Source organism: Choloepus didactylus, chromosome 18 (assembly GCF_015220235.1).
Source record: "Choloepus didactylus isolate mChoDid1 chromosome 18, mChoDid1.pri, whole genome shotgun sequence".
NCBI classification, from domain to species: Eukaryota; Metazoa; Chordata; class Mammalia; order Pilosa; family Megalonychidae; genus Choloepus; species Choloepus didactylus.
The window spans coordinates 52,007,280-52,033,800 of NC_051324.1; the positions used below are offsets into that span (position 1 = coordinate 52,007,280).

A 26,521-nucleotide genomic window follows, 5' to 3' on the forward strand; every position below is an offset into this window, starting at 1 on the left:
TTAAGCACAATCCAGACAATCCTTTTTGTCTTCTTTTTCCTAGGGACGCATACAGGTAACTAGAGATAAAATCAGTATGACTGCTTGATTACTACAGATGAAAATGTTTCAATCAGTTTTGGGCTAAGTTAGCGTACTTCCTGACCATGATGAAAATTAAACCAATCCTAATTTTAGCCTAATCTTAGCACTATTTCTATTCTGTTTTATTAGCCTCTCTCCCCCTTCCCCTATTCATCCTTTAATGCCCATCTCAAATGTCGGGTCCTCTTAAAGCCTTCCTTGAGCCTAGACAGGACTAATAACTCTCTTTTCTGGGCTTCCTTAACCTTCTGTTCCAATCACTGGTGTATTATGTATGTTATGTTACATTTAGTGGTTTGTCTCTGATAGACTTTGAGCTTTTTATTCATCTTTGTGTTCTCAGTTTCAAGCAATATGCCTGATATACACCATGCACTTACTAGATGTTTGCTAAAGGAATGATAGATTTTTGGTAACTGAAAGCTATTCATAAAAATATTCTTCATCATTGAACTTAAAAATCATTTTCCTCATAGGTACGCTCTATAGGTATAATAACTTTGAAAACCATAAATGGAATATAAACGTAAACACTGTGATTATATTGGACTTAATGATCCTTCAAAGCTTTCATTGATTCCACACATATTTTCTCATTCTATTGTCTCCTCTGAGCCTTTCCCAAAGTGCCCTCATATTCTTGTTACAAGAATACAAGCATTTGTCATAAGCTCTCCTCCCCACAGATAATGAAATCCATAAAACAAAAGGGAAATAGAGAAAAGAGGCAAGGTATGATTCTGTTCTTTTATTGATAGGAGATTTCCATTAGGAGGCCTACATTTCTTTCAGGATCTTCTATCCATTCATTCATTCATTCATTCAATAAACAATACTTATTATTGAATAAATAAAGCCAATGAAGGGGGAAAAAGAGTTCACAGTTTAGTAATAAGAAAAAACAAAAAGCCAGATAGAAAGTACTACTTTCCACTAAAGAGATACAGATAAAATCCCGAGGGTTCCGGAGAGGAAAGTGAAGCTCACGGAGGTGAACTAACTTGCTCTATTGTTAGAGCTGAGATCTATTCCTCTTACATTTGATATCAGAGGGAATAGATGAAGGAACTAGGATTCAAGGTGTTTAGGCCGTTTGAAAAGCCTGTGGTCTTTCAACTACCCTACAACATACTGCCTCCCAATGGACTACTCCTTTAGTTACCTGAGAGATGGAGAATGGACTTGTGCTATGTCAGCAGTAATGAAAATAAAGAGGATGAGATAGAGGCAAGAAATAATGGAGGACACAATTAACAAGACAGTGCAACTGATTAGATGTGGAAAGAAAGGGAAATAATGGAATTAAAGATGGCTTCAGCTTGGAGCCTGGCTAAGTAGGAAAACAGTGATGTCATTAGCAAGATTAAGGGTTTCAGGAGAAGGAACAGTTTTCATCTGGTAAGAACTATAATCTTTCAAAACTCTGCTCAAATGTCACTTCCTGATGTAATCTTTTCTGACACTCAGACCCATTATATAATATTTTGTATCTCAACAACGTCAACAACGATGATGATGACCATGACGACAGTTAACGGTTTTTGAATGCTTACTGAGTGCCAGGGATGTGCCAAGTCCCTTTCATTCCACACCATAACTATATAGGTAAGTACCCTCATTAACCCCATTTTACAGATGAGAAAACTGAGGCTTAGAGATTCCCAAGGTTATAGCTATTAAACGGCAAGTCAAGATTTGAATTCAGGAAGGATTCAGAGATAGCACTCTTTAGAGAGGCAGAATAATGCAACACCTAAGAGCACAGAATTGGGGCTAAACTGGCTGGGTTTGAATCTAGCCCTGCCGTTTACCAACTGACTGACCTTGGACCAATTATCATGCCTCCAGCTCATCATTTGTTAAATGGAGATAATACTATTATCTGCCTCCTAAGGCTGTAGTGAGGATTACATGAGTTTATATTTATGAAGCACTTAGAAAAGTGCCTGGCACATAGTAAGTACTAATTGTTGCACTCTTCTCTCTCTTGTAATTATTAGAAAATTATTTCTTACTGAACTGTGAGATCCTCTAGGAAAGGAAGCGTGTCCGTTTCATTTTCCTATGCCCAGCACCTAATACCACGTCTGGCACATAGTAGTCCCTCAGCAAGCATTTCTTGCCTGCAAGGCATTATCCAGCAGACTGCTGAAATTCCATCTCTGAGCCCTGGAGAAGGGAGATGGATGAAAAAACAGATATAAGAGACACACAGACATTTAAGCCCGACACAGACAAGATGCCAAGGAAGAAGAGAGCATGGAGGAAAAAGAAATATAACACTGGCGAAGGATTGATGGCAGGGGATGAAATTAGGAAAGAAGCTCTAAGAAAATGCACTTTCAAGGAAGTCAAGGGAAATGAGGTGAGTCCAGACGAAAGGCTGTCTTAAAAGGTGTAGTATGAAAAATTTGTGGTTAGCAAGCAGCTGACTCCTAGGTTATTTTTTTTAGTCTCAGAGGAAGGAAATGACAGTAATTGTGTAATAGTTTTCTAAAACTTGGCAGGCTTTCAAATGTAGGTCCCTATCTGCCTTGCCAAGAAAGTTGAGAAAGCATTTGAGAGGACAAGGAACAGGAAAGGTCTGTGTCTCTCCAAGGTGCTTCTCAAGGAAATCTTACAGTCAAGTTATATCTTCACTCATAAAGTGAGGCAGAAAATTTAAATAAAACGTCCATTCTTGCCCTTCATTATTTCGTTTAGGCTTTTAACTGAAACGAATAATGTTTCTGCCAGGGTGACTAAATTATCAGCATCAGGTTTTTATCTGAAGTATCTCCCTTATTACACTTGAATCTAAATAGGCTTCCACCACCCACGGAGACTTAATAACCGGTTTTCCGAGTTTTTCTAGATATGGTTCTGGTTATTACAAACGTGGGATCCCTACTCCTTCCTTGTAAGAAGAGCAAGAAAAGGGAACCAATATCATTTGAGGATGGCCTTTTGAAAAATAATAAGCATGTATCACTTTTGCATTTATAAAAAAAGTTATGTTTTTCTGAGGAATAAAAGTACCCCAACTAGTCAAATGAGTCCACATGAATCCACTAAACAAGATGAAAATTTTCTTTCACAACATAAGATTTTATGGGGTTATTCCCACTGGTCATTGGAGAAAAACAGACCCTGTAGTTGCTACACAGAATCAAGTACCTTTTCAGAAAGAGGTTTTCATACTTAAGCGAACGAGACCTTGTTTAAGGCGGTAATGACTACAAGCGCTCTCCTAGCAAGTCATTCCTTAAGCAAATTACTCCCTACTCGGGAGCTCAAATGTTCTCATCCGCAAAACTAAAAAACATAATGTTTTTGAGAGTGCGCGCGCACACGCGCCGCTCAGGTCATTTTGACTTCTTCCCTTCCTTCATGCTACTTCTCTCAAGAATATAGAGTTGTGAATTAATTCTTTGGCTATAACTCGAGGAAAAGATGTTACAGAGAGGATTTCTGAAGCGTCCGGAACGAAAGGCCCCAACAATCTTCACCTGCCAGGTCCTCTCACAAGCCCTCCTGGACCGCGAGACACAATTGCGGGAACAAGATGGCGTTAGCACACAGACTCTTGCCGACGCCCCCGCGTCTCCGCACTGCGGCAGCCCTGGCGAGGACGCACCCCATTGGCCGACTGCGATGAGGTCATCGTGGGAGTGGAGGCGGTGGCTGGGGCGCAGGGGCGGAGCTTTGCGGCGCACGCACGTTGAGGCGCTGCTGCCCAGAGCCGCAAAGGCGGGGTTTGGTCTGCGGTGTTTGCTGTGGCCGCGTCGCGACTGGCGGCTAGAGGTGAGCTGGGGACTGCAGGTCCAGCGCGGCAGGGAGTGGCTTCCGAGGGGCGCAGGAAATCCTTTTAATAGCCCCCTCGCTTGTCAAAAGAATTAACAGAGACCTTAGGTCTCCGGGAGGAAATGGGGGTTCACCCCTGTTTGGGGCACCCTCCTGTGGGCAGAAGAACTGGAGGTTTACTTCTCTTTGGAGGACTTGAATCCCATTTAAGGGGAAGGCGGAAGAACTGAAGATTATGGGGTTAGGCAAAAGAATTTGGGGGGGCATCTTAAGGGTCTCCCAATTTGGATATTTCTCTCATTTTATTCCCCACCCCAGGAGGTAGGTGTATCTGGGCTCAGAGAATTTCTGGTTCCCCACTGGGTAGGCGGGAAACGAAGCAGGTGAATACCATGTTAGGAGTCAAGGATTGGACGGCAGAAGGGAAATTCCTTGAGGCAGGGTGCGGAGTCGCTGTATTTGGACTCATAATTTTGCAGAATTGTTGTTTCATCGTATTTTGTGACTCCAGAGCCATTTTGGCCTATTTAGTTTTCTGATTGGCTCCATTGTAATAGCAATACTCTGGGGAGACTTGTGATCATTCAAGAACAGGAGGAGGAGGCAACTCGTTGGAGGCTCTCATTATTGGCAACCCCTGAACTATGCTGATAAGGTACAGTTTTATGTTTTTAGTTTGTGGAATCTGTCCTTGTTAAAGCGGCGATGTGTTGTGCCGCCTTCAACATCATACACACAGAGGTTTTGTCATTCAAATTTCTCAAAATGTCTCCCAGTCTCACGTTATCAGTACTGAATATGGTTGCTCTCATGACACTGAAAATAACTGTACGTTATGCTGAGTTTAGATACTGCACAGTTTGTCCCTTACCTTAGCTGACTTGAGAATAAATAATTGCAGTTTCAGGACCACTGATAGCGCCAGTTGTCTTTCATGCCCGGCTGCAAGAAGACAGCCTTGAAAAGAAACCATTATTTGTTCATGCATGAAAATATTTGACAGATGGAAGAATGTAATTAATATCGAAGGTGGAGATAAACAGAAAGCTACACTGGTAGAAAGCTTATTCTCTGTGGCTTGACAAAACTGCTTTGTCATTATTGATGTATTCTTGTTATGCTTCATTTAAAATTCAGCTTAATATTTAATATGCAAGCTGTTCTTTGTTTAAAATGATGGTGTGTGAGTGGATTTCTTAGAGGGAAAATGGTGTTTTCTGAGGAGTTTGGAAGATTAAGCCCTTAGTTTAATCTATAATCTTAGTTTAATTTATAGTTTTGGGGTAGTGCCTGGACTTTGGCTATTAGAGATGGGCATTCTCAGTAGAGGGTAGAAAACTATGGAGTTATCTTTTGTGAGAGGGTAATCAATGTCTCTTCTGTTTGTTTCCTGCACAAGCAAAAAAAAAAAAAAAAAAAAAAAGACATTGTGAATGTCATTACCTCATGATATTGTGTCCAGAATATTTAAAGAGCTGTTTGGGATCCCCAGTTCCTGTTTTTAAACTGAATACATTCTCATGGTTGAGTTGTCCCAAAATATTGTCATTTGATCCTGATGTTGACTGCAAAGGAAGTGACTTTTCATCTGACACTCTCTGGGACAGGATTCTATATCTGCCTTTGCAGTTTCTCCCTTCCATCTTTCTAAGCAGGATGTCAAAACAGTTGTTAAAGACCTGTCAGCATGGGATGGAAGAAATCAAAATCCAAAATGAAAGAGACTTGCTGGGGTATTGTTTACTCTTAGCCCTCTTAGTAATTTCCAAGGTCATGTAATTTTCCCTTTTTGCCTCAGGTGGAGAGAAATTCAGGTACTCAGTTAACCGGTACTTTCTACCACCATGGGGGAACTTTTCCGGAGTGAGGAGATGACGCTGGCTCAGCTTTTTCTACAGTCAGAAGCTGCTTATTGTTGTGTCAGTGAATTAGGAGAACTTGGAAAGGTTCAGTTTCGTGATGTAAGTAGTTCTGGGGCTGCTTCTTGATTACTACTGAACTCTATTTTTCTTGTCATGGCCGCTTGCCTTAAGATGAATGTTTTGTTTTTTATTTGCAAAAATAACATTACAGCATAAGCTCACTACTGGTAGAGTTGTCTTTACAGGTGAGAATGTTTTGTGCCAATCCTCCCACACTTTTGCTGGCATTCCCTTTGAAAATGATACTAAGCAAGGATAATTGTTTGGGATGCAGGTATAGGACCAAACTAACCTGATTAAGACTTTCACCTTACCTTTTGGCTCTTAACACTTCCCAGAGCAGGATATTCAATAAAAAGAAATTATCTGAACTTCCATATGATAGGACATATTTATTACAAAACCTGAGGCATCCAGCCACAGATATATAGTATATAAATAAATGCATAAGTAAGCATATACTGAGTATCCATTATTTTGGAGAATTATACTGGGTATTTGCAGAAGATATCAAAAGAAAATGTACATTATAATAATATTCTCTCATCAATTTTAACAAAGGTACACAAATGCAAAATGTTTAAAATGGGGGCAGGTGTATGGGTATTCTGTGTTTTCTTAGAATGTTTTTTGCACGATCTTTCTGTAAACCTATAATTTCTCTAATAAAAAAAAGAAAAAGAAAAAATGTACAAAGAGTCAAAAAGTATTCCCTATGGGACTTAAATAATCTAATCAGGAAAGCAACATGCACTGCTGAAAGGAGAGGGAAATCAACAATCAGCGGTTGCTAACTCAGATCCTTTTATGCATTTGCAAAACCCCGTGTACCTCTTTCATACACTCATTGTAGTCGTGATTTTACATTCATCAATGTGAGTAGGTGTTTAAAATCTCTCTCCTCTGCTATACTCTAAACATCATGAAGACGGGGACATTCTCTGTTTTATTGACTATCATATCCTTAGTGTCTAGCACATATAAGGTAATCAATGTTTGCTGGAATGAATGAATGAATGAAAGAAGACAGTCAGAAAGGGATGGGATTAATCAATATAGGCTCCCTGGAATTGGTAAGCTTTCAAGAAGTTCTCAGTCTGAGCTGAAATTGCACAACTATCCAGTGATGTGGTCTTATTCCTCATCCTCTGAACTGTTTTATACCTTCCTTCTTCAGATGTTCTTCCTGACTCTGATTCCTTTCCTTACCCTTCTCAGGACTCATTATCTTCCACTAGTCTCTCACCTTTCTGCCCTAAATGTTGGTGTTTCCCAAGCTCTCTCTCCTCTGTTTTCTTTGGGTACACTCCTGTGCACCCACATCTTCCTTTATCAGCTTGTTTCTGATATCATCTACTCTCAAATCTTCCAGCTTTATTTAATGACTCCCAAACGTGTATCTCAGGCCCTGACCTCCCAAATTCCATCGCTGTATTTACAGCTCTCTGAGATTATTGTCATCTAGTAATTCTCTGTGCCTCTTAAACTCAGTATGTCTAAATTCCAACACGTTGCCTTTTCACAGACAATTTCCTCATCCTGACTTCCTTGACATGAGCTAATGCACCAATATTCTTCCAGTTTTCTAGGCTTCAAAACTAAGTCACCCTTAACTTATAATCCTTCATCTGGCCCTGTGGTGTGTCCCTTCTTAACACCTGTTTTATCTATCCAGACTTCCTTCCTTTTGCTTACAGTGTATTCCAGTCATACAAAAAAAGGTATTGGGAATAACATAATGAACACCTAGTTTCTACTACCAACTCAAGAAGTAAAACACTCCACATATAATTGAAACTTCCTGTGTATCCTTCCCCCGTGCCATTTTTCTTCCTGCCTGCCCCAAGGTAATCTCTACAATAATTTTTGCTTTTATCATTCCCATATTGTTGTTTTTTAACTTTTGCTGCATATGTATTGATCACTAAATAATATAGAGTGTAGTTTTGTTTTTTTTAAAACCATATGCATGGTATCATACTGTATGTGTCCTTCAGCAAGTGCTTTTTAAATTCAACATTATTTCTGAGATTTGACCGTTTGATTCCTTTTAATTATTATATACTTACTGTACAAATATATGTAGCTTTATCAGTTTGTCCTGCTGATGAATATTTAGGACAATCCAGTTCTTTGCTATTGCAGTGTTACAATGGAGATTCTTGAACATGTCTCTGGGTACACATCTATGAGCATTTCTCTAGGGCAGTGATTCTCAAACTTTTTGATCTCAGGACCTCTTTACACTCTTAAAAATTATTAAGAGCTTTTGTTAATGTGAGTTATAGCTATCAACAATTATTGTATTGGATATTTTTTTTTATCTTCATTTTATTGAGATATATTCATATACCACGCAGTCATACAAAACAAATCGTACTTTCGATTGTTCACAGTACCATTACATAGTTGTACATTCATCACCCAAATCAATCCCTGACACCTTCATTAGCACACACACAAAAATAACAAGAATAATAATTAGAGTGAAAAAGAGCAATTGAAGTAAAAAAGAACACTGGGTACCTTTGTCTGTTTGTTTCCTTCCCCTATTTTTCTACTCATCCATCCATAAACTAGACAAAGTGGAGTGTGGTCCTTATGGCTTTCCCAATCCCATTGTCACCCCTCATAAGCTACATTTTTATACAACTGTCTTCAAGATTCATGGGTTCTGGGTTGTAGTTTGATAGTTTCAGGTATCCACCACCAGCTACCCCAATTCTTTAGAACCTAAAAAGGGTTGTCTAAAGTGTGCATAAGAGTGCCCACCAGAGTGACCTCTCAGCTCCTTTTGGATTCTCTCTGCCACTGAAGCTTATTTCATTTCCTTTCACATCCCCCTTTTGGTCAAGAAGATGTTCTCCGTCCCACGATGCCAGGTCTACATTCCTCCCCGGGAGTCATATTCCACGTTGCCAGGGAGATTCACTCCCCTGGGTGTCTGATCCCACGTAGAGGGGAGGGCACTGATTTCACCTTTCAAGTTGGCTTAGCTAGAGAGAGAGGGCCACATCTGAGCAACAAAGAGGCCTTCAGGAGGAGGCTCTTAGGCACAACCATAGGGAGGCCTAGCCTCTCCTTTGCAGCAACCGTCTTCCCAAGGGTAAAACCTGTGGTAGAGGGCTCAACCCATCAAACCACCAGTCCCCTATGTCTGTGGTCATGTTAGCAACCATGGAGGTGGGGTAGGCGAATACCCCTGCATTCTCCACAGGCTCCTCAAGGGGGCACTGCATCTTTTTTTTTCCTTGTTTTTCTTTCTTTTTTTTTTTTTTTTTACTTTCCCTTCTTTTTTTTTTTTTATTTATTTATTTATTTATTTATTTTATTTTTTTAATTTTTTTTTAATCATCATTTTATTGAGATATATTCACATACCACGCAGTCATACAAAACAAATTGTACTTTCGATTGTTTACAGTACCATTACATAGTTGTACATTCATCACCTAAATCAATCCCTGACACCTTCATTAGCACACACACAAAAATAACAAGAATAATAATTAGAGTGAAAAAGAGCAATTGAAGTAAAAAAGAACACTGGGTACCTTTGTCTGTTTGTTTCCTTCCCCTACTTTTCTACACATCCATCCATAAACTAGACAAAGTGGTGTTTGGTCCTTATGGCTTTCCCAATCCCATTGTCACCCCTCATAAGCTACATTTTTATACAACTGTCTTCGAGATTCATGGGTTCTGGGTTGTAGTTTGATAGTTTCAGGTATCCACCACCAGCTACCCCAATTCTTTAGAACCTAAAAAGGGTTGTCTAAAGTGTGCATAAGAGTGCCCACCAGAGTGACCTCTCGGCTCCTTTTGGAATCTCTCTGCCACTGAAGCTTATTTCATTTCCTTTCACATCCCCCTTTTGGTCAAGAAGATGTTCTCCGTCCCACGGTGCCAGGTCTACATTCCTCCCTGGGAGTCATATTCCACGTTGCCAGGGAGATTCACTTCCCTGGGTGTCTGATCCCACGTAGGGGGGAGGGCAGTGATTTCACCTTTCAAGTTGGCTTAGCCAGAGAGAGAGGGCCACATCTGAGCAACAAAGAGGCATTCAGGAGGAGACTCTTAGGCACAAATACAGGGAGGCCTAGCCTCTCCTTTGCAGCAACCGTCTTCCCAAGGGTAAAACTTATGGTAGAGGGCTCAACCCATCAAACCACCAGTCCCCTATGTCTGTGGTCATGTTAGCAACCATGGAGGTGGGGTAGGCGAATACCCCTGCATTCTCCACAGGCTCCTCAAGGGGGCACTACATCTTTTTTTTTTTTTTTTTTTTTTTTCCCCTTGTTTGTCTTTTTTCTTTTTTTTTTTTTTTTTTTTTTTTTTTAACTTTCCCTTCTTTTTTCAAATCACCTGTATGAAAAAAAAAGTTAAAAAGAAAACAAACATACAATAAAAGAGCATTTCAAAGAGACCATAGCAAGGGAGTAAGAAAAAGACAACTAACCTAAGATAACTGCTTAACTTCCAACATGTTCCTACTTTACCCCAAAAAAGTTACCTAATATAGCAACATTTCTGTGAACTTGCTCCTACTATATCCATCAGAAATTAACAGACCATAGTCATTCCTGGGCATCCCAAGAACGTTAAATAGCTTATCTGTTCTTCTTGGATTATTGTTCCCCCTTCCTTAATTGCTCTCTATTGCTAGTTCCCCTACATTCTACATTATAAGCCATTTGTTTTACATTTTTCAAAGTTCACATTAGTGGTAGCATATAATATTTCTCTTTTTGTGCCTGGCTTATTTCGCTCAGCATTATGTCTTCAAGGTTCATCCATGTTGTCATATGTTTCACGAGATCGTTCCTTCTTACTGCCGCGTAGTATTCCATCGTGTGTATATACCACATTTTATTTATCCACTCATCTGTTGAAGGACATTTGGGTTGTTTCCATCTCTTGGCAATTGTGAATAATGCTGCTATGAACATTGGCGTGCAGATATCTGTTCGTGTCACTGCTTTCCGATCTTCCGGGTATATACCGAGAAGTGCAATCGCTGGGTCGAATGGTAACTCTATATCTAGTTTTCTAAGGAACTGCCAGACTGACTTCCAGAGTAGCTGAACCATTATACAGTCCCACCAACAGTGAATAAGAGTTCCAATTTCTCCACATCCCCTCCAGCATTTGTAGTTTCCTGTTTGTTTAATGGCAGCCATTCTAACTGGTGTTAGATGGTATCTCATTGTGGTCTTAATTTGCATCTCTCTAATAGCTAGTGGAGCTGAACATTTTTTCATGTGTTTCTTGGCCATTTGTATTTCCTCTTCAGAGAACTGTCTTTTCATATCTTTTGCCCATTTTATAATTGGGCCGACTGTACTATTGTCATTGAGTTGTAGGATTTCTTTATATATGCAAGATATCAGTCTTTTGTCAGATACATGGTTTCCAAAAATTTTCTCCCATTGAGTTGGCTGCCTCTTTACCTTTTTGAGAAATTCCTTTGAGGTGCAGAAACTTCTAAGCTTGAGGAGTTCCCATTTATCTATTTTCTCTTTTGTTGCTTGTGCTTTGGGTGTAAAGTCTAGGAAGTGGCCGCCTAATACAAGGTCTTGAAGATGTTTTCCTACATTATCTTCTAGGAGTTTTATGGTACTTTCTTTTATATTGAGATCTTTGGTCCATTTTGAGTTAATTTTTGTGTAGGGGGTGAGGTAGGGGTCCTCTTTCATTCTTTTGGATATGGATATCCAACTCTCCCAGCCCCATTTGTTGAAAAGACCATTATGACTCAGTTCAGTGACTTTGGGGGCCTTATCAAAGATCAGTCGGCCATAGATCTGAGGGTCTATCTCCGAATTCTCAATTCGATTCCATTGATCTATATGTCTATCTTTGTGCCAGTACCATGCTGTTTTAGCAACTGTGGCTTTATAATAAGCTTCAAAGTCAGGGAGTGTAAGTCCTCCCACTTCGTTTTTCTTTTTTAGAGTGTCTTTAGCAATTCGAGGCATCTTCCCTTTCCAAATAAATTTGATAACTAGCTTTTCCAAGTCTGCAAAGTAGGTTGTTGGAATTTTGATTGGGATTGCATTGAATCTGTAGATGAGTTTGGGTAGAATTGACATCTTAATGACATTTAGTCTTCCTATCCATGTACATGGAATATTTTTCCATCTTTTAAGGTCCCCTTCTATTTCTTTTAGTAGAGTTATGTAGTTTTCTTTGTATAGGTCTTTTACATCTTTGGTTAAGTTTATTCCTAGGTACTTGATTTTTTTAGTTGCTATTGAAAATGGTATCTTTTTCTTGAGTGTCTCTTCAGTTTGTTCATTTCTAGCATATAGAAACATTACTGACTTATGTGCATTAACCTTGTATCCCGCTACTTTGCTAAATTTGTTTATTAGCTCTAGTAGCTGTATCGTCGATTTCTCAGGGTTTTCTAGATATAAGATCATATCATCTGCAAACAATGACAGCTTTACTTCTTCTTTTCCAATTTGGATGCCTTTTATTTCTTTGTCTTGCCGGATTGCCCTGGCTAGCACTTCCAGCACAATGTTGAATAACAGTGGTGACAGCGGGCACCCTTGTCTTGTTCCTGATCTTAGAGGGAAGGCTTTCAGTCTCTCTCCATTGAGTACTATGCTGGCTGTGGGTTTTTCATATATGCTCTTTATCATGTTGAGGAAGTTTCCTTCAATTCCTACCTTTTGAAGTGTTTTTATCAAAAAGGGATGTTGGATTTTGTCAAATGCTTTTTCAGCATCTATTGAGATGATCAATTGATTTTTCCCTTTCGAGTTTTTAATGTGTTGTAATACATTGATTGTTTTTCTTATGTTGAACCATCCTTGCATGCCTGGAATAAACCCCACTTGGTCATGGTGTATGATTTTTTTAATGTGTCTTTGGATTCGATTTGCAAGTATTTTGTTGAGGATTTTTGCATCTATATTCATTAGGGAGATTGGCCGGTAGTTTTCCTTTTTTGTAGCATCTTTGCCTGGTTTTGGTATTAGATTGATGTTAGCTTCATAAAATGAGTTAGGTAGTGTTCCATTTTCTTCAATGTTTTGAAAGAGTTTGAGTAAGATTGGTGTCAGTTCTTTCTGGAAAGTTTGGTAGAATTCCCCTGTGAAGCCATCTGGCCCTGGGCATTTATTTGTGGGAAGATTTTTGATGACTGATTGGATCTCTTTGCTTGTGATGGGTTGGTTGAGGTCTTCTGTTTCTTCTCTGGTCAGTCTAGGTTGTTCATATGTTTCCAGGAAATTGTCCATTTCCTCTACATTATCCAGTTTGTTGCCATACAGTTGTTCATAGTATCCTCTTATAATTTTTTTAATTTCTTCAGGATCTGCAGTTATGTCACCTTTTTCATTCATTATTTTGTTTATATGGGTCTTCTCTCTTTTTGATTTTGTCAGTCTAGCTAGGGGCTTGTCAATTTTGTTGATCTTCTCAAAAAACCAACTTTTGGTGATATTTATCCTCTCTATTGTTTTTTGGTTCTCTATGTCATTTATTTCTGCTTTAATCCTTGTTATTTCTTTTCTTCTACTTGGTTTAGGATTGGTTTGCTGTTCATTTTCTAGCTTCTTCAGTTGATCCATTAGTTCTTTGATTTTGGCTCTTTCTTCCTTTCTAATATATGCGTTTAGTGCTATAAATTTCCCCCTTAGCACTGCTTTTGCTGCATCCCATAGGTTTTGGTATGTTGTGTTCTCATTTTCATTCGTCTCTATATATTTAGCAATTTCTCTTGCTATTTCTTCTTTAACCCACTGATTGTTTAGGAGTGTGTTGTTTAACCTCCAGGTATTTGTGAATTTTCTAAGTCTCTGATGGTTATTGACTTCTAATTGTATTCCATTGTGGTCAGAGAATGTGCTTTGAATAACTTCAATCTTTTTAAATTTATTGAGGCTTGTTTTATGTCCCAGCATATGATCTATTCTGGAGAAAGTTCCATGAGCACTAGAAAAGTATGTGTATCCTGGTGATTTGGGATGTAATGTCCTGTATATGTCTGTTAAATCTAATTCATTTATCAGATTGTTTAGGTTTTCAATTTCCTTATTGGTCTTCTGTCTGGTTGATCTATCTATAGGAGAGAGTGATGTGTTGAAGTCTCCCACAATTATTGTGGAAACATCAATTGCTTCCTTTAGTTTTGCCAGTGTTTCTCTCATGTATTTTGTGGCACCTTGATTGGGTGCATAGACATTTACGATTGTTATTTCTTCTTGCTGAATTGCCCCTTTTATTAGTACGTAGTGGCCTTCTTTGTCTCTCAAAACATCCCTGCATTTGAAGTCTATTTTATCTGAGATTAATATTGCTACACCTGCTTTCTTTTGGCTGTAGCTTGCATGAAATATTTTTTTCCATCCTTTCACTTTCAGTTTCTTTGTGTCCCTGTGTCTAAGATGAGTCTCTTGTATGCAACATATTGATGGTTCATTTTTTTTTGATCCATTCTGTGAATCTATATGTTTTAATTGGGGAGTTTAATCCATTTACATTCAACGTTATACCCGTGAAGGCATTTCTTGAATCAGCCATCTAATCCTTTGGTTTATGTTTGTCATATTTTTCCCCTCTGTCTATTAATATCCTTTATTGTACCCATACTGAATCTCTTTAGTACTGAACCTTTCTCCAAGTCTCTCTGTCCTTTCTTTGTTTCTCTGTCTGTAGGACTCCCTTTAGTATCTCCAGTAGGGCAGGTCTCTTGTTAGCAAATTCTCTCAGCATTTCTTTGTCTGTGAAAAATTTAAGCTCTCCCTCAAATTTGAAGGAGAGCTTTGCTGGATAAAGTATTCTTGGCTGGAAGTTTTTCTCACTCAGAATTTTAAATATATCGTGCCACTGCCTTCTCACCTCCATGGTGGCTGCTGAGTAGTCACTACTTAGTCTTATGCTGTTTCCTTTGTATGTGGTGAATTGCTTTTCTCTTGCTGCTTTCAGAACTTGCTCCTTCTCTTCTGTGTTTGACAGTGTGATCAGTATATGTCTCGGAGTGGGTTTATTTGGATTTATTCTATTTGGAGTTCGCTGAGCATTTATGATTTGTGTATTTATGTTGTTTAGAAGATTTGGGAAGTTTTCCTCAACAATTTCTTTGAATACTCTTCCTAGACCTTTACCCTTTTCTTCCCCTTCTGGGACACCAATGAGTCTTATATTTGGATGTTTCATATTATCTATCATATCCCTGAGGTCCATTTCGATTTTTTCAATTTTTTTCCCCATTCTTTCTTTTATGCTTTCATTTTCCATTCTGTCATCTTCGAGGTCACTGATTCATTGTTCAACTTCCTCTAGTCTTGTACTATGAGTGTCCAGAATCTTTTTAATTTGGTCAACAGTTTCTTTAATTTCCATAAGATCATCCATTTTTTTATTTAGTCTTGCAATGTCTTCTTTTTTTTTTTTTTTTTTTTTTTTTTTTTTTTTTAATCATCATTTTATTGAGATATATTCACATACCACGCAGTCATACAAAACAAATTGTACTTTCGATTGTTTACAGTACCATTACATAGTTGTACATTCATCACCTAAATCAATCCCTGACACCTTCATTAGCACACACACAAAAATAACAAGACTAATAATTAGAGTGAAAAAGAGCAATTGAAGTAAAAAAGAACACTGGGTACCTTTGTCTGTTTGTTTCCTTCCCCTACTTTTCTACACATCCATCCATAAACTAGACAAAGTGGTGTTTGGTCCTTATGGCTTTCCCAATCCCATTGTCACCCCTCATAAGCTACATTTTTATACAACTGTCTTTGAGATTCATGGGTTCTGGGTTGTAGTTTGATAGTTTCAGGTATCCACCACCAGCTACCCCAATTCTTTAGAACCTAAAAAGGGTTGTCTAAAGTGTACATAAGAGTGCCCACCAGAGTGACCTCTCGGCTCCTTTTGGAATCTCTCTGCCACTGAAGCTTATTTCATTTCCTTTCACATCCCCCTTTTGGTCAAGAAGATGTTCTCCGTCCCACGGTGCCAGGTCTACATTCCTCCCTGGGAGTCATATTCCACGTTGCCAGGGAGATTCACTTCCCTGGGTGTCTGATCCCACGTAGGGGGGAGGGCAGTGATTTCACCTTTCAAGTTGGCTTAGCCAGAGAGAGAGGGCCACATCTGAGCAACAAAGAGGCATTCAGGAGGAGACTCTTAGGCACAAATACAGGGAGGCCTAGCCTCTCCTTTGCAGCAACCGTCTTCCCAAGGGTAAAACTTATGGTAGAGGGCTCAACCCATCAAACCACCAGTCCCCTATGTCTGTGGTCATGTTAGCAACCATGGAGGTGGGGTAGGCGAATACCCCTGCATTCTCCACAGGCTCCTCAAGGGGGCACTACACCTTTTTTTTTTTTTTTTTTTTTTTTTTTTAACTTTCCCTTCTTTTTTCAAATCACCTGTATGAAAAAAAAAGTTAAAAAGAAAACAAACATACAATAAAAGAGCATTTCAAAGAGACCATAGCAAGGGAGTAAGAAAAAGACAACTAACCTAAGATAACTGCTTAACTTCCAACATGTTCCTACTTTACCCCAAGAAAGTTACATAATATAGCAACATTTCAGTGAACTTGTTCCTACTACAACCATCAGAAATTAACAGACCATAGTCATTTCTGGGCATCCCCAGAACGTTAAATAGCTTATCTGTTCTTCCTGGATTATTGTTCCCCCTTCCTTAATTGCTCTCTACTGCTAGTTCCCCTACATTCTACATTATAAACCATTTGTTTTACATTTTTCAAAGTTCACATTAGTGGTAGCATATAATATTTCTCTTTTTGTGCCTGGCTTATTTCGCTCAGCATTATGTCCTCAAGGTTCATCCATGTTGTCATATGTTTCACCAGATCGTTCCTTCTTACTGCCGCGTAGTATTCCATCGTGTGTATATACCACATTTTATTTATCCACTCATCTGTTGAAGGACATTTGGGTTGTTTCCATCTCTTGGCAATTGTGAATAATGCTGCTATGAACATTGGCGTGCAGATATCTGTTCGTGTCACTGCTTTCCGATCTTCCGGGTATATACCGAGGAGTGCAATCGCTGGATCGAATGGTAGCTCTATATCTAGTTTTCTAAGGAACTGCCAGACTGACTTCCAGAGTGGCTGAACCATTATACAGTCCCACCAACAATGAATAAGAGTTCCAATTTCTCCACATCCCCTCCAGCATTTGTAGTTTCCTGTTTGTTTAATGGCAGCCATTCTAACCGGTGTTAGATGGTATCTCATTGTGGTCTTAATTTGCATCTCTCTAATAGCTAGTGAAGCTGAACATTTTTTCATGTGTTTCTTGGTCATTTGTATTTCCTCTTCAGAGAACTGTCTTTTCATATCTTTTGCCCATTTTATAATTGGGCTGTCTGTACTATTGTCATTGAGTTGTAGGATTTCTTTGTATATGCAAGATATCAGTCTTTTGTCAGATACATGGTTTCCAAAAATTTTTTCCCATTGAGTTGGCTGCCTCTTTACCTTTTTGAGAAATTCCTTTGAGGTGCAGAAACTTCTAAGCTTGAGGAGTTCCCATTTATCTATTTTCTCTTTTGTTGCTTGTGCTTTGGGTGTAAAGTCTAGGAAGTGGCCTCCTAATACAAGGTCTTGAAGATGTTTTCCTACATTATCTTCTAGGAGTTTTATGGTACTTTCTTTTATATTGAGATCTTTGGTCCATTTTGAGTTAATTTTTGTGTAGGGGGTGAGGTAGGGGTCCTCTTTCATTCTTTTGGATATGGATATCCAACTCTCCCAGCCCCAGTTGTTGAAAAGACCATTATGGCTCAGTTCGGTGACTTTGGGGGCCTTATCAAAGATCAGTCGGCCATAGATCTGAGGGTCTATCTCTGAATTCTCAATTCGATTCCATTGATCTATATGTCTATCTTTGTGCCAGTACCATGCTGTCTTGGCAACTGTGGCTTTATAATAAGCTTCAAAGTCAGGGAGTGTAAGTCCTCCCACTTCGTTTTTCTTTTTTAGAGTGTCTTTAGCAATTCGAGGCATCTTCCCTTTCCAAATAAATTTGATAACTAGCTTTTCCAAGTCTGCAAAGTAGGTTGTTGGAATTTTGATTGGGATTGCATTGAATCTGTAGATGAGTTTGGGTAGAATTGACATCTTAATGACATTTAGCCTTCCTATCCATGAACATGGAATATTTTTCCATCTTTTAAGGTCCCCTTCTATTTCTTTTAGTAGAGTTATGTAGTTTTCTTTGTATAGGTCTTTTACATCTTTGGTTAAGTTGATTCCTAGGTACTTGATTTTTTTAGTTGCTATTGAAAATGGTATCTTTTTCTTGAGTGTCTCTTCAGTTTGTTCATTTCTAGCATATAGAAACATTACTGACGCAATGTCTTCTTTATGCTCTTCTAGGGTCTTCTTGATTTCCTTTGTCTCCCGTACTATGGTCTCATTGTTCATGTTTAGTTCTTTGAGTAGCTGCTCTAGGTGCTGTGTCTCTTCTGATCTTTTGATTTGGGTGCTTGGGCTTGGGTTATCCATATCGTCTGGTTTTTTCATATGCTTTATAATTTTCTGTTGTTTTTGGCCTCATGGCATTTGCTGAACTTGATAGGGTTCTTTTAGGATTTGTAGACCAATTGAAGTCCTTATCTCTAATTTATCAGATCTACAGCTTCGTGGAGTACACTTTCTCTAACTAACCAGCAGGTGGCGTCCACGAGCCACCTGTTCTCCACAAGCCAGTTCTCCCCTGCTTAGCCTTTTTGGTGAGTGGGGGAGTGAGTCTTGTGGGGTCCAATTGGTGTACCAAGCTTGCGTGTGTAGTTGGTGTTGCCTTCCCTGTATATGGGGCGTGTTTCTGGGCAGTCAGGGAGGGGGGGGTGGCTCTAACAATCAAATCTCCCTGGTGATCCTAGAGTTTTAAAGCTGCTGCAATATTGTAGTCCTTCAGTTCAGTCCTGCCACAGTTTGTCTCTGCCACTGACCCACAAGTCCTTGGTATTGGCGTATGGCTCCTGAGACTTGCAAGTGGGCCCCTCTTCCAGGCCGTGCACCCCGGGTCCTCTGTTGAGGGATGACTGTGCTATGTCACAGGTGAGTGCCGTCCCCCCAGGGCAGTTCTGGGCTGCTGGGCTGTGTAGGGAGGCTCCCAGTCTGCTGAAATGATGGCTGAATCGGGCTTTGTTAATTCACACTGCTCTACCTTCCCAACTCTGGGACAATCAGCTGAGGTTGCAGGGAAGGCTAATGTCCACGCCCAGTTTTGTGGTGTGTGCCTGTTATTTGAAGCACTTCCGTCACACTGGGTTGTCTGGGGCAGTTCTGGGCTATGGGGCTGGCGATGGGCAGGAGTGTTTCCTGTCCACCAGGATGATGGCTGTGAGCGGACACCCCCCTTTTCTTGGGAAGTTGTGGTGTTTAGTGAATTTTCTCAGCCACTGGATTATTGCGTTTTGTCTCAGAGCTCTCCTAGTTCTGCTCTTGACTTGACCTGCCCAAATTGCAATTCTTTGAAGCTTTCTGTATTGGGCTTCTTAGAGTAATTGTTTTAGAAAAAGAAAAAAGGATTAAAAAAAAAAAAAACAAACAAAAAACGGACCCTCCTCAGAGATCTAATGGGTTATTGAAATGCTAATAGACAAAGCAACCAGGGCCATTAAGGAAAGGTCCACAGGGCAGAGAGATCAGCTTCTCTTCGGGATTTGCATATGCACCTCAGGGCCCTTCCCCTTTCTATGTTCACCAGAACTCCAAAAATCCTCCGCTTTTATTTTGGAGTTTTTCGTGTTGTTTTTTTTCTATGCCTGTCTCCTCTCTGCTGGGCTGGCTGCTCTCAGATTCTCTGGTGTCTGGTCTCAGTCTGTCTATGGTTGGAGTTTGGATCAGTAGAATGAGTTTCCGATAAGGGCTGCCACTGCAGTTCTCCCTTCTCCTTCCTGGAGCTGACAGCCCCTCCTCCCACGGGACTGAGCCTGGCAGGGAGGGGCGCGGGTCCCCTGGCCGCAAAAACTTACAGATTTCGCTGATCTCAGCAGTTCCACGTTTTCATGAGTGTTGTATGAAGTATGCCCAAAGTCAGATTGCTCTGTGGTGTCCAGTCCACGCAGTTCCTGGCTTTCTACCTACTTTCCTGGAGGAGTAACTAAAACATACAGCTCACCAGTCTGCCATCTTGCCCCGCCTCCCCTGTATTGGATATTAAAACTGAGAAATGTTTAAAATATTTATGAAATCATTTAAAATGACAATAATAAACCTATATATTTTCATAAATAACATACTTTTATGAAAAAATAATTACATTTAAAAAAAAAAAATTGCCAGAAGAGTGGCATTGTTTTTACATTTGGCAAATCTCTTTAATGCCTGAAGTAATAGAAGACAGTTGAGTTCTTATATTTGCTTCTGCCTTCAGTTTGTTGTGATAGCATATGTCATGAGCCTCCTTTACTGATAACTTCTTCCAGGCTGTGGCTTGTCTTGGCTTTTTCTTTTTTTGTTAATATCTAACTTCTTGGCTAGTATTTACAATGATAATTACTATAAAAAGATACATACAGATAAATTAGGGTTTTTTGTAAATTTTTTTTATTAAAGAAGTTGTGGGTTTACAGAACAATCATGCATAAAATACAGGATTCCCATATACCACCTTATTATTAACACCTTGCATTGGTGTGGTACATTTGTTACAATTCATGAAAGCACATTTTTATAATTGTGCTATTAACTATAGTACACTATAGTTAATAGTGTAGGTTCACTGTGTTGTGCAATTCCATGGATTTTTTTTTTAATTCTAGTACCATATATCCAACCTAAAATTTCTTCTTTTAACCACATTCAAATATATAATTCATTGCTGTTAATTATGTTCATAATGTTGTGTTTTCACCGCATTCCACCACCATCCATTACCAAACTTTTCCATTGTCCCAAATAGAAACTGTACATTTTAAGCCTTAACTCCCTATTCCCTACCCCCACCCCATCCCTTGGTAACCTATATTCTAGATTCTAACTCTATGAGTTTGCTTATTCTAAATAATTTCATATCAGTGAGATCATACAATTTTTGTCTTTTTTTTTGTTTATGGTATATTTTTCCATACATAACTTTTGTTTTTCCTTTTTTGTTTATCCACATTTTCTTTTTTTCCCGATTTTTATTTTGAAAATTTTAAGCCTGAATGCCCTTATGTAGATTGTTACCACTTTACCACTTTTGATGTAATCTTTTTAACTGTACCCTTAGTAAATAGAAATATTATACCCCTAATTATTTCATGCCTCATTGTCACCTAAGAACAGACATTTTCCTTCCAAACCACAATACAGTGATCACCTTAAAGAAATTTAGCATTGATACCATACAATTATCTAGTATACAATCATATTCTGATTTCCCCAATTGTCCCAATAATGCCATTATAGCCATTGTTGTTGTTGTTGTTTGGCAGGGAAAGGATTGAAAAAGACAGGGTGGAATTATCAGTAAAGAACCACTGACAGGAGGGGTGATGAGGAGTAGCTGAGGAAAACTCTAGTCCACTCTTATATTCTTGTTTGTTTGGTCTTTCACATCATTGATATTGTTGAGGAGTTCAGACCAGTGCTTTGCACAAGATCACTCAATTTGGATTTGTCTGTTTCCTCATGATTCAGTTTAGGTTAAACATATTTTGGGAAGATTACTACAGGACATTGTACCCTTCTTGATAATATCACATCAGAAGGCACTTGATGTCATTTGTCTTGTTACTTGTGATAAGTTTGATCGCTTAATTAAGGTGTTTGGCTAGATTTCTGTCTTGTGAAAGTTTCTTTCCCCTTCATGATTAATAAATAATGTAGTGATACTTTGAGACTATGAATATCCTGTTCCCCAATAGCTTTTCACTCAGTAGTTCTAGCATGCCTTGACTGAGCCTTACCATTTCAGTTATTTCAGTAATGCTTGCAAAACTGATCACTCTCTAATTCTAGTATTCCTTCTACATATATTAGTATTCCTTCTACATGTATTAGTTAGTACATTAGTGTTCTTTTTTAGTAAAGAGCTTTTCCCTCTTCCACTCTTTTTTTTTTCCTGAGAAACCCTGAGAACTTATGTTATCAGGAATGTTTTTTTTTTTTATTAAGTATGTTATAATTATTTTTGATGTTCATTCTGTTCCAAATTTGGTACAGAGGTATATGTTTTAAATTTTTATTTAGTTAAATGTATCTATCTTTTCCTTTATGGATTTGGACCTTTTGTGGCTTAATTAAGAAATCCTTTCCTATCCCTAGTTAACAAATGTATTTTTCTACGTTTTTAAAATAGAAAATAAATCCTAGATGGATTGAAATGTGAAATTCCTCACATTTCAATCCATCTAGGATTTATTTTTATATTGAGTGAAGTAGGGGTTTAATTAATGTTTTTTCCTATGTGAATAACCAATTGTCCTAGAACAGCTTTTTCAATAATTTATTCTTACTTCATGATTTATAACCCTATGTCAGTAAAATATCAAATCATACACATGTGGGTCTGTTGTTAGGTTTGCTTTTCTGTTTCATTGGCCTGTTTGTTTATATCTGTGCTTATATAACAATAACTTAATTGCCATACTTAATAATAAAATTTGATATCTTATAGAGTGTGCGTTCCCCCACCTTGTAAATCAGAATTGTCTTAGCTCTTCTGGCCCTTTTGCTCTTCCATATTGACTTTATAATTTTTAATCAGCTTGCTAAGGTCCATGAAATTCCCTTTTGAAAGTTTTATTTCCTCCACAAGGTTCTGGCACATCTTTAGTTGGACTTATTCTGAGTTACTTTATGATTTTAGTTGTTGTAATTGGTATCATTTTGAAATTTAACTTTTCTGTTTATGGTTGGTGTAAAGGAATGCAGTTGATTTTTGTATATTGTTCTTACATCCAGCAACCTTGATGATTATCTTTTTTAACATTCTAATAGTTTGTCCTTAGGGGTCTTTGAATTTCCATTTATAATCAATTTATTGTCTGCAGTCTCATTTCTTCCTTTCAAATCTTAGCCTTTTCTTTCTTTTTTCTTATTTTACTATATACATTACAACCTTCAATACCATGTTGAAGAAGAGTATCAGCAAGCTAATGTCAGTTAGGATTGTGTTTGGCTATATGTAAAAGAAAACTCAAATCATAGGGGTTTACTTTTCTCATGAGCATGAAGCCCAACTTAATACTATCATCAGAGACTTAAGATCCTTCTGTATTTCTACTCAGCCATCCTTGAGCATTTGGCTTTTGTCCTTACAGATAACCACTGCAGCTCCAGGCATTTCATCCATATTCTAGGCAGGAAAAAGGAAGTGACAGGGAGGAAGGCAAAGTACTGATATCAGGAAAGAAAAACGTTCCCAGAAATCCCCAGCAGACTTTTGCTAATGCATCATTCACCAGAATTAAGGCATACTCTTAACTGCAAGGGAGTCTTAGAACTGTGGTTTTTCAGCTGAGCAATTAGCTGCCCTGAACAAAATTGAGATTTTTGTTAATAAGAAAGTAGGGCAGGATGAATGTTGGATTGACAGCCAACTGTGTCTGTTACATGGCATTCCTATCTTGCTTCTGACTTTAAAGTGAATATTTTTAATATTTCACAATTTAAATAAGATGTTTACTCTTAGTTTTGGGAAAATTCTATTTTTTAGATTATGCAGACTCCTTTCAATTTCTGATTTTCTGAAGTTATTTTTGCCAATTGACTTTTTTTTTTAATATTCATTTTATTGAGATATATTCACATACCACACAGTCATATAAAACAAATCATACATTCGATTGTTCACAGTACTGTTACATAGTTGTACATTCATCACCAAAATCAATCCCCAACACCCTCATTACCACACGCACAAAAATAACTAGAATAATAATTAAAGTGAAAAAGTGTGCTTCAGGTTTTAAAGCAGGGAAGGATAGTGAGGCATTTGCCTTGGGCCCCAAATTTAAGGGGCACCAAAAAACTCAGGAAATAGTATTTGAATGCAAGGTTTTAAAAAATCAAAAGTAATGCAAAAAGTCCATGGTGAACAAAATATCAAAATTTCAAATACAGATAACATTGGTAATGGTGCCATGCCAAGCCATTTAAGAGCATGATGCAAAGGTAGAATATCAACAATACTAATTTTTTTTTTTTTAGAGATAACAGTAAAAATAATGTTTATTGTTTATTTTCTGATTACAACACAAATATATGCTCCTTGAATAAAATTTGGAAAACATATAAAAGTTTCAATGAGAAAAAGTAAAAATTACATATAACCCAACTTTTTAAAGTAACCAAATTTCTTATTATATTTCACTGAGTTTTTTTTTTTTTTAATCTTCATTCCACCGAGACACATTCACACACCACGCAGTCATACAAAACAAATCGCACTCTCGACCGTCCACAGCACCACCACACAGCCGTACATTCATCACCCAGATCAATCCCTGACACCTTCATTAGCACACACACAAAAACAACAAGAACAATGACCAGAGTGAAAAAGAACAACTGAAGCAAAAAAGAACACTGGGCACCTCCGTCTGCCCGCTTCCCCCCCCTACTTTTCCACCCATCCATCCACAAACTAGACAAAGTGGAGTGTGGTCCCCATGGCCCTCCCAATCCCATTGTCACCCCTCACAAGCTACATCCCTATACAACTGTCTTCGAGATTCATGGGTTCTGGGTTGCAGTTTGATAGCTTCAGGTATCCACCACCAGCCACCCCAACCCTCCGGAACCTAAAAAGGGCCGTCCAAAGTGTGCGCAAGAGTGCCCACCAGAGTGACCCCTCGGCTCCCCCTGGAATCTCTCTGCCACTGAAGCCCACCTCATCTCCCTTCACATCCCCCCCCTGGCCAAGAAGATGCTCTCCGTCCCACGATGCTGGGTCCACACTCCTCCCCGGGAGCCATACTCCATGCCGCCAGGGAGATTCACTCCCCCGGGCGTCCGATCCCACGCAGGGGGGAGGGCAGCGACCCCACCCTTCAAGCTGGCCCAGCCAGAGAGAGAGGGCCACACCCGAGCAACAAAGAGGCACTCGGGAGGAGGCCCCCAGGCACAACCACAGGGAGGCCCAACCTCTCCCCCGCAGCAACCGTCCTCCCAAGGGCAAAACCCACGGCAGAGGGCTCAACCCATCAAACCACCAGCCCCCCATGTCTGCGGCCATGCCAGCAACCATCGAGGCGGGGCAGGCGAACACCCCTGCACTCTCCACAGGCTCCTCCAATTGACTTTTATTAAATGTCTTCATCTATTGAGGTTATCATATTTTTTCTCCTTTAATCTATTAATTTGGTGAATTTCATGTCTAGATTTTTTCCTACTACTCTCTTCTTAACTGCTTTATTGTGATATAATTCACATACCATACAATTCACCCATTTAAAGTGTACAATCCAGTGACTTTTAGTTTATTCACTAAAAATTGTACTGTCATCAACACAATAAATTCTGGAATATTTTCATTATCCCAGCAGGATACTTTGTACCCATTAGTGGTCACTACCCAGACTGGTGAGCACTAATCCACTTTCTGTCTCTATAGATTTGCCTATTCTGACATTTCATATAAATGGAATCATATAATATGTGGTCTTTGTAAGTGGCCAATTTCAATTAGCATATTGTTTTCAAGGTTCATCCATGTTGTAGCATGTATTACAAATTCCTTCATTCCTTTTTGTTGTTTGTTTGTTTTGGTATTTCCACACTGGTGTTCATAGTGTCATTATTCACAATTGCCAAAAGATGGAAGCAACCCAAGCGTCCATCAGATAATGAATGGATAAACAAAATGTGGTGTACACACACAATGGAACATTATTCACCGTAAGAAGGAGTGAAGTCCTGATACATGCGACAAAACCCCGAGGATACCATGCCAAGTGAAACAAGCCAGACAAAAAAAGACAAACACTTCAGGATCCCACTGACATGAAATAACTAGAATAAGCAAACCCATAGAGTCAGAATCTAGAATACAGGTCACCAGGGGACATTCCTTTTTATGGATGAATAATATTCCATCGTATGGATATACCTTCTTTTGTTTATCCATTAATGAGTTGATGGACATTTGGGTTGTTTCCATTTTGGGCTATTTTGAATAATGCTGCTATGAATATTTGTGTATAAGTTTTTGTGTGAACATGTTTTGAGTTTTCTTAGGTTTGTACTTAGGAGTGGAAACATATATATATATATATATATATATGATTAAGCTCATTAATTGTGTTCAGATTTTCTCTGTCTTTATTAATATTTGGTTGACTTGATCTATTAGTAATCAAATAGGTATATTAAAATCTCCCACTAAATAGGCAGATTTGTCAGTTTCTCTTTATAGTTCTGTTAATTTAATAAATATATATATATTATAATGATAACATATAACATAAAGTTTGATATTTTAAGCATTATCAAGTTCAATTTATTGGCATTGATTATATTTACAGTGTTGTGCTCCCATCGCCACGATCTAGTACCAAAACTTTTTGATCACCCCAAACAAAATTCTGTACCCATTAAGCATTAATTTCCCATTCCTCCTCCCATCATCCTGGTAACCAATAATCTATTTTCTGTCTCTATGAATTTTCTTATTCTAAGTATTTCATATAAGCAAGGTCACATAGTATTTGTCCTTCCTTATATGTTTAGCTTATTTCATGTAACATGATGTTTTCAAGGTTCATGCATGTTGTGGCATATCTCA

The 26,521-nt window shown here is 38.6% G+C and overlaps 1 protein-coding gene across 6 annotated transcripts in view; it reads left to right on the forward strand.

Moving 5' to 3' along the window:
* Positions 1-3,759: 3,759 nt before the first annotated feature.
* ATP6V0A1 (ATPase H+ transporting V0 subunit a1) overlaps positions 3,760-26,521 on the forward strand; it is an 81,728-nt gene continuing 58,966 nt past the window's right edge. For 4 of the 6 annotated variants that reach the window (XM_037808189.1, XM_037808192.1, XM_037808193.1 and 1 more), the window contains exons 1-3: positions 3,807-3,867; positions 4,425-4,522; positions 5,666-5,828. In XM_037808189.1, the coding sequence (XP_037664117.1) occupies positions 5,712-5,828 (117 nt within the window). In that variant the 5' untranslated portion in view covers positions 3,807-3,867; positions 4,425-4,522; positions 5,666-5,711. Of the gene's footprint in view, positions 3,868-3,940; positions 4,523-5,665; positions 5,829-26,521 lie in introns of those variants that run through there. The other 2 variants (XM_037808191.1, XM_037808190.1) reach the window with 2 other exon arrangements.